Source organism: Pygoscelis adeliae, unplaced genomic scaffold (assembly GCF_000699105.1).
Source record: "Pygoscelis adeliae isolate BGI_AS28 unplaced genomic scaffold, ASM69910v1 Scaffold294, whole genome shotgun sequence".
Taxonomy (NCBI): Eukaryota; Metazoa; Chordata; class Aves; order Sphenisciformes; family Spheniscidae; genus Pygoscelis; species Pygoscelis adeliae.
This window is the reverse complement of record NW_008824722.1, coordinates 3,516,960-3,525,442: the sequence shown is the minus strand read 5'-3', so window position 1 is coordinate 3,525,442 and position 8,483 is coordinate 3,516,960. Positions and strand designations below refer to the sequence as shown.

The 8,483-nt window shown below is 35.8% G+C and overlaps 1 protein-coding gene across 1 annotated transcript in view; it reads left to right on the top strand.

Moving 5' to 3' along the window:
- The first annotated feature begins 6,950 nt into the window (after positions 1-6,950).
- IDE (insulin-degrading enzyme) overlaps positions 6,951-8,483 on the top strand; it is a 59,367-nt gene continuing 57,834 nt past the window's right edge. The window contains exons 1-2 of the mRNA XM_009323326.1: positions 6,951-6,994; positions 7,946-8,130. Of these exons, the coding sequence (XP_009321601.1) occupies positions 6,951-6,994; positions 7,946-8,130 (229 nt within the window). The remainder of the gene's footprint in view (positions 6,995-7,945; positions 8,131-8,483) is intronic.

Here is an 8,483-nt window from a genome sequence, read left to right as displayed (position 1 = left end):
AAGTTGCTTCGCTATAGCTTTCTATTTAGATCTGACCTTCTGCAACTTGTTTTTAGAACGAGTCAGAGCTATAGCTTGCCTGAACAATTGGAATGGAAAAAAATGCTGTAGAGTTGAGAGTTTACTTACAGCATTAACAGTAGAACTAGAATTGGATAGTCCAAAATCATAAAAACTAAACCACAAAACAGGTAAACAGCCAGGACTTCCTTTGTTGAAACAACTGGCTCTTGTAAACTGCTTGTTGTAGGTCTGTTGGTCATGTCAAAGCTCTAGTGTTAGCTAAGCAATTGCTTTTAATGTGGGATTGCAGTACTTTAGGATTCTGAATCATGAAAAGTTCTGTTTTTGTTGCTAGATCAGATTTTCTTGCCAGTTCTCTCATCTTTCTGTGTGTTTCTTGTTGTTACACAGTATAACTAAAGTTTTAGTCTCATCTTGTTTTTTTAATTCAGACCTCACAAGTTTTTCTTTTTGAGGGTATGAGACAGATGGTAGCATAAAGTGTTAAGTGAGTTGGCTTTACAAAGAGCCTTGGGCAATCTGATGTGCTACTTGCAGACAAAATGTATGAAATACACATCAAAATACAGTTAGAATAAAGCACAGAGGTCTCTCCTGTAGCATCCAGTTTTATGTTTCCTAGCGTGTGCAGGGCCATGCGCTAGACACCACTGCTGCGCTGTGGTTGTGGACCAAGCCCTGCAGCTGTAGGGTGGTGGAGGAAAAATGTCAGGAAGGGAGGAAAACCACTGGCTTGCAAGTATTCGATGAATAAAGCAATTAATCGGATTAATGAGTACATTTCCAAAAAAAATGAGTAAAATACACTTTCAAGCAGCTGGTCATGTAACACAGAAACTAGTCTTATCAGTCTTGTTCTTAGCACGCAGTTTGAGACTGATGAAAATAATGATGCAAGCCAAAATACTATGCCAGATTTGTGAAATCATTCTGAAGATCCTATATCATCACATCGTCTAAAGATTAAAACCAGATAATTTTGCTTAAATTTAAAAAAGAACCAATCTTTCAAATAATGAAAGGCTTCAAAACCCTTTTGGAATTTGCCTAATTTCCAGCAATCTTGTAAAAAATTGAAGCAAGTGCTAGGGGAAGATTAATTTCAATTGTTTTCTATTTCTGGTGAACGTTGACAAAACTTGCTTACGCTGGAGGGTGTGTTTTGATGAATTGTTTGAGGCAATTTTGAGAGAGAGAGGAAAAGTAAGCCAAAGTGATTTAGAAATTTTTTAAAACTTGTTATCCTTTATTGCTATGTCTGAAATCAGATTGTATAAAATCCTGCCTTTTTGTTTGACTTTTTTACCCAGTGCTTTGGAAACTGGAATGGTCTGAGTTAAGGAACGTAGTTTTAGGTCAGTAAATTGGCTTTATGTTGTCTTGATTGTATATCCCATCCTGTTTGATCAACGTAAGACTGTTGAAAACACTCATTATTTTACTACTTGGGCCAGTTACTCAGCTGGGGCCTGATCTTGCATGTGAAGCTACCAGGACCCTTGTTTTTGCCGCGTTCACACGTGGTATTGTCTCATTAATGCTACTGGTAATTCCTGTACACTGGTGTGTAACACCAGTGTTTTTACTGTCACGTTGGCAGTGAAACCTGTGGCAGACCAAGTTTTACTGCTGTGATCTAGAAGCTGTAGAAGCTGGACCCTTCTGGGAATGAGAGCAAGGCAGGCATCTACCCTGGCTACCACCATTAGGAGGGAATTTTCTGAGTCAGTTACAGACTTGGCAAAAAACTGCAGACTGAGGTTCTGAAAATGCTTTAATTGTAGTGAGACTTCAGAATTTCTTCAAAATGAACTACATAATAAAACCTTATAAATATTCATCATCTTCAAACTTGCCTGATTCGGCATGATTAGTTGTTCTTAATAACTTGGTAGCACTGATTAAATCATTGTGGGTCTTTGTAGTTGGAGCTTTTGTGTATGAATTAATATGCTGAATTCCTGGTGAGTTTAAAAGTGATAAAACATGTTAACATTTTGAGCAGTTTATCTACTTATGCAGTCTATCTGCCTGTGTATGCAATCAGATTTATTTAGATCAGCATCAGGAATGTGCCGGGATCTTATATACATTCTCTAGCTTCATGACAAGTAAATTCACAGAAGATTGATGCTTTATGGATGTTGAATAATGTGAACTGTTTTAATCTCTAAATGTGTAAAAGAAGGATTGCTAAGTTTGTCTACTGATTAACCTGTAACTTGAAAGAGTTATGGATAGTCTCCTGAAGTATCCTTTATGGTAATGGTCACCTGAGTTGATTTAATTTGGGATTTGGGTTTGGTTTTGTTTTTGGGGTTTTTTTTTGAGATTATTCTTTCTCTGCTCCATTTTTTTTATTACATTCTTGGTAACAGAACTTAGTAAAAACATATGTCTGATTTTAGGAAAAAGCCTGTACTGCCTACAGTTTAGTCTAAAAAATAATTTTTAATTATAGCATACAAGTGAATCAAGAAGCTAAGAGAGGAGGTAGATTGACTTACTGGTAATGTCACTGTTACACATACAAGGATGTCACAATGCCATTGAATTCTACTGCTGTTGTGAGGAGAGGCAGGTGCAAGAGACAAAGAGGAGGGGTGAAGACCCGTGGAAGAATGGAGACTTATTTTATTGTTGCACAGCTACGAGCTTGCAACTGAAGAAGTTCATGGACTCCTCCAGAGTGCTCAATTCAGTGCTATCATCCCTGTAAGAGAGGTGAGAAAAGTCTGGCTGGTAGTTCTGCAGCGCTGGGCCTCCTGCCGAAGCACACAGCACTTCTTTCACTCCAGGCACTGGCAGCTGAAGAAATCTTCATGTAAGTTACTAAGAACTGTAAACCAAGATGGATTAGTAAATAATACAGAGAACACGTTATCGATGGTAACTCCCTTGCAGGACAGAGCAGAGAGAGGTTTTGGCTCAACAAAGGTTTCACTTCACTCTGGTAAATGGTAGGCAATTGTTTGGAATTAAAAAAAACTAAAAAGAAATGGATATAAATAAAGAACTTGAAACAGGTGCAAAATGTGAGATTGAACATTACTGTGGTCTTTGTATAGTTTCAAAGACAGAACATGAGTAAGAATTGTATTGCAGTCAGCATAACATACCAAGTGTATTCAAAAGGCAGATGAAACATGAGTTGAAAACGAGGAGCGATTCAGATCCTAGTATATACAAGTGTAAACTTAAAGGGAGTGTGTTGGAACACCCACAGATGTTTCCATAGAAGTAATTTGGGTTCAGTTGCATAAAAGCTTCAAGCAAACCCTAAATTTTAAGGCAACTGAAAAAAATTGAAAGCAAGCATCAAAACCTGCTGAGCTGGTAACTTGTTTGTTGCCATTCATCTGGTTACTTCAAGCTGATTAGTGTTTATAGCCATTCATCTGGCTCAGACCTATGTACCAGCATTTGGCTTAAATATGTGAAGCCTGTCATGGCAAAAGAATCTTGAAAAGTGCTTTGGCGTTTGTGCTTTGGGGGTCATATTTTTATTAGCTAGTTACATTCTTGCGTTGAAGCAACCCTCAGGAGTTTCTGTTAATTGGTTTTCAAATATGGTCCTTTAATTGTTCAAACATTGAACTAAGATTTGACTACACTGGCTAATTTTTAATTAAAGTAAGTTTACTAAAATAACTTTGAAAAATGAAAATAGTTAGGCAGAATCATGTATCACTTAATCCCACTCTGTAATACTCTGGTTGCAGGTGGAACCTGGCATCCCCAGAGAACCTCACTGGTTCCAAGGGACTGCCTGCCTGGAAATCATTACAAAAGCTGGGCCTCAAAGAATAGAGTATGATTTTACTTCGAAGTGCTATAGTTTAAAATTCAGCCTTTGTTTTAATTGATACTTTTCTTGTACAAGTGAAGTAATTTTGATGAGGAAGAATGTTTAATATTTCCTAGTCATTGAATAGGGACACTGCTCTCAGTTCAAACATCCCCATTCTTTTCCCTTTTTCTTTCTAGCTCTGTCATCTTGCCACCTGTAATTTTTGAGCCAGCAGAAGAATTCCCAGTGCCACAGTAATGCTTTGTATTTGTTCCTGCTGTCTTTGCTTTATTGGATCTTTGTCTGTTGCTTCTGTTTTGTGAAAGTAGTATGACAGTATTTCTTTTAATGACATTTTTGTTAGGATATTAGCTCTGCAATAAACATAGCATCTGGTTTGCGGATTAATTTCTTTGCTACTGACCATCAGCATTCAATGCTCACTGTAATGACAGCGTAGCAAGTAGATATAGCACATGTACTTCGGGACAGCGTCTGAACACGACTTTAGGAATTAAGCTACGTCTCAAAAAACAACAAGAAATACAGAATTCTTTCTGTTTCCATTACCTTTTTCTTCCTATGGTCAAAAGCAGTTCTATCATCAAAAAGTGGTTTGTAGTGTTTTAGGATTCTTGTGTGAAAGAATGGAACATGGTATTGTTATCAAGCAATTGCACTTAGAGAACTTAAAAGTTGCACAGAAAAGCAGTCATATGAGGGAATGTTTAATATTATGTCTTACAGTTTACTCCTTAAGAAAAAGTCCTTGTATAAATACTCTATCTTAAAGTGAAATTTTCTTTTCTAGCTATTGTATTGGAGTAACATAGCACCAGGAGGAACAGTACTTAAGCAGGAAGGTATTGGTCTTGTTCTTTTGATGCATTGCCTTCCAGGAATATTGTATAGTTGATCTGCCTTTGCTTTTGTATGACTTGTCTGGTACTACAATTTAGTTTGCAGGGAAATAATTGTGGGTTAATCATGCAAACCCATTTGAAGTTGAAGAGAGTGTTGTATTCACAATGCCCATTGAAATAGCAATGAAGATGGAGATAAAAGTTGAAGTCCTTGGTTTGAAGGCTTAATTACTGATTTTGACCTTTTGAAAATTGTAGTTTTTTTCTGTGCTGAAATATGACTGCCAAGCTGGAAGTAGCCTATGAAGGAGGGAGAAGTAGGGAATGATAATAAAATGAAGTGCAGGTGTACAGCTTCATAAGACATCAATTGAAATCTCATAAGATTTCACAGAAGCTGCGTAATTTGATGAATCACATTGGAAAGATGAGTCATCTGAACGAACAGTAAAGTTCTGTGACTTAATGATGAGGTGTAGAAATAACAAGGAGATATCAGATGACAAGGAAATTGTATAACATTAAAAAAAAAACTTGAGAAGTTTGTAGTATATATGCATCTACGATAAGCAACTAGTATCTTAAGGAGATGGAATATTTTAGCTGAAAAGCAAGTGATAGGTGTTCCTTAGCAGAGGTGAAATCAGGAGATTCAGAGACCTCCTTGCTCTACGTACTTATATTTGTCAATCCAATAGAATTGTGTGCAACTGAAATACAATTAAGAACAGTTTAGTTACTGATTTTCATCTATGAAAAGTAGTATCTATTCTCGCTTCATAAATTTTACGCAGTATCTTAAATTTAGTAGAGTATTTCTACCTAGGACTCTGAACTTTGAACAAGGAGGTGTTTTTTAAATCATAAGCATGGATTATATCAGTGCTGTTGACGCAGAGAAACATAGATATTGCTGTACTTGGAGTATCCTTTGTTCTTGAGTGGTATCTGCATTTTTTCAGAGGAAGGAAGCCCATAGATATTCCAAGCAGGATTAGCCTGAGTACAGGGTTAAACTAGTGGATAAATGACAGGTTTAAATGAGAGTGTAGACATGTAAATTTAAATGCAGCATTTCAGTTACTGTTTAGTGATTACGTTTGACTGCACTTTTTTTTTTTTTTAAGTAATTCATAGTGTGAGAACCATGTTTTACTAGTGGAAGTGTCCTTCTGAAATACATTGAGATACACATTTTTGAAAGTTACTTCATATTGTTTATGGCTCTTGCTTAGAGACATTCAGATTCTGATTATTCATTGATGCTTTCTGTACTCAGTGCTTCTATTTTTTTTATTTGGATTATCATTCCTGTTTGTAATTCTGCTTGCTTTCATATAAGGGTGTGTTATAACTTAAGTCTATTTAAAAGTTCCAAAGTAATCTTTTTACTTTTTTCAAAAGTATTCAAAGATCTAATGCTTACTTTACTGCTTTTTTTTACAATAATATATTCTCCAGTTTACATACGTATCTCCTTCCTCAAGCATAAATCCAGTCTTACACAAACTTTCACTCTGCTACAGGTAAAATCTTAATTTTCTGTTTGTGAAACACTGTTTTTCACTGATTCTACTGTAGACATTATGTTCATAAACTTTCTATCCTTAACATACTATTAATAATGAGCTCTTTATCAGCCCCATTATAATATATAATACCAACACTGATGACTGTGCATCAGCAGATGGCTGTTGTTTTTATACCATAGAATCGTAGAATCACATGAATAAATGGGAAGGACATAATCCAGAGGGACAGTAGCTTGCAGAACTGCTTCCCATTTTGAGAATGATACAGTATTTTAGGAAGGAAATTTTATTAGCTGACTTCCTTTTTCATTTGTAATTTTAAACTGTAAATAAAATATGTCATCAAGTTTTCTTTTCTGAAGTTGTTTGTGTATCTGGTAACATTGAGTATGCAGCTGATTTGCTAGCTAGAGTTAGTTAAAATGCCATGACTGAAGACCTGAAACAATAAGTATGTTGAGAACTGCGCAGTCCTTCATGTTCCACATCCCATATGGTCTTAAAGCTTGTATGTAGTCTTAAAACTTGGATGAAGTTCCTTGAACTGTACACCCTGAAAATGGAAAAGTAAATACTGTGAAACTCCTTGTTATCTATGTGATACCAACAGGACCATAGAAAATTTCTCATGCCTCTGTGTATGTGTCGTGGTGGGGAGTTAGACTCGGATTTGGTTTTCTTTGTAAGTGAAATTAGTTCAGCAACGACTAATGAAGCTCACGTAGTAAGTTACTTGGCAATATGGCAAGCAACATTTCACCACAGGAAAAGATTGAGTTTAGTTGGTACTATATATTTATAACAGGCCGCATTCTAAAACCCTTCCTGTAAAACAGGGTTAGAATTCAGTGGCTGTTACATACAGGAATACAGCACATGATTGGCTCAGAGCATAGCTCTCCGATTTCCCATTTCTGGGGTTTGCTTATTTGTGTGTGTGTATGTGTGGTTTGTTTGGTTTTTTTAACATGCAGCCAAATGGTTCCACTCTGCCTCCCCAAATATTGAAGTCTGAATGTTTCACCTTTTCACTTGGCATTTTAAAAAATTGAATAACCAGAGTTTATAATTTCAGAATCACACTTCGTTTCTTAGCATTTCAAAATTGTGTCATTAAAGCAGCATGTCGGATAGCATGTCTGTTAAACTAATAGTAGAAGTTTAAACACGTGAGACAGTCTATTCCTGTTTATCATGGCGATTCTGCAGTGTGTTTGTATTTTTATGGCAATATTGTAAATGGTGTCACCCTTTCTTGCTTGAGTGTACAAATCCAGTGGTTTATTAGTAAAATTTTGTTTATCTGACAATTGCAAAGTTACAACATTCATAATATAACCATCAATTCAGACACATGAAATACTTTCCTGAAGCCTGAAAGTATACTTGAGATAGCAATGTATGCTTAATTTAATTTCATTTTTATCATAATTGAAAAAGAGGATGATCTTTCTTTATTAAATTATTTTTTTAAATTACTGTTAGTATGAAACTTGAAACATTAAATGACGTGATCCACAGTTTTATTATGTTGCTTGGTCTTTGTTTTTGTTTTCTTTTGTTTTAACAGCAATATCTCTCAGGATTTGAACTATACTTTTAGGCCAGTTCTGTGAGTTTTGCATAGAACTAGATTTCTTGCTGTCAGTATCTCCCAGTATTCTCTAACATAATATTAAAATATTAGCAGGGCTTAAGTAAAAATGGTAAGTGAAATTTCTTCTGTTTTCTTTAAGGTTTCAGAAAGAGACAAACAACAAAATGAACAATCCAGCTATTAAGAGAATAACAAATGAAATTATCAAATCACCTGAGGATAAACGAGAATATCGTGGGCTGGAATTGGCAAATGGCATTAAAGCTCTTCTCATTAGTGACCCCACCACAGATAAGTCTTCAGCAGCACTTGATGTGCACATAGGTATTTAATGCATGTTGTGTTCATTATGTCATTAATAAAAATGCTTTAAGTTTTGGTGTCTTAGTTGCAAATAAACTGACAGGAGTGGTATCCAGTTGGCAGCCTAGCCTTTTATTGTAATTTAGAGTTTGTTTAATTCTTCAACACATCAAGTTGAAAATTATTAGAGCTAATTAAATTCTCTTGTTGTACTCTGTGTTTACTCAAGTGTAGCTCAGTCAGTAGAAAGACTTCTTTTAACCATTAAGTTTCATGTTATGAAAGATCTTTTGTAAGCAGAAAAGAGGTGGGTGTGAGTGCAATTATTTCAGACAGCTCCATCTGTCATATCAGACTTCCCCCCCCCCCCCCGC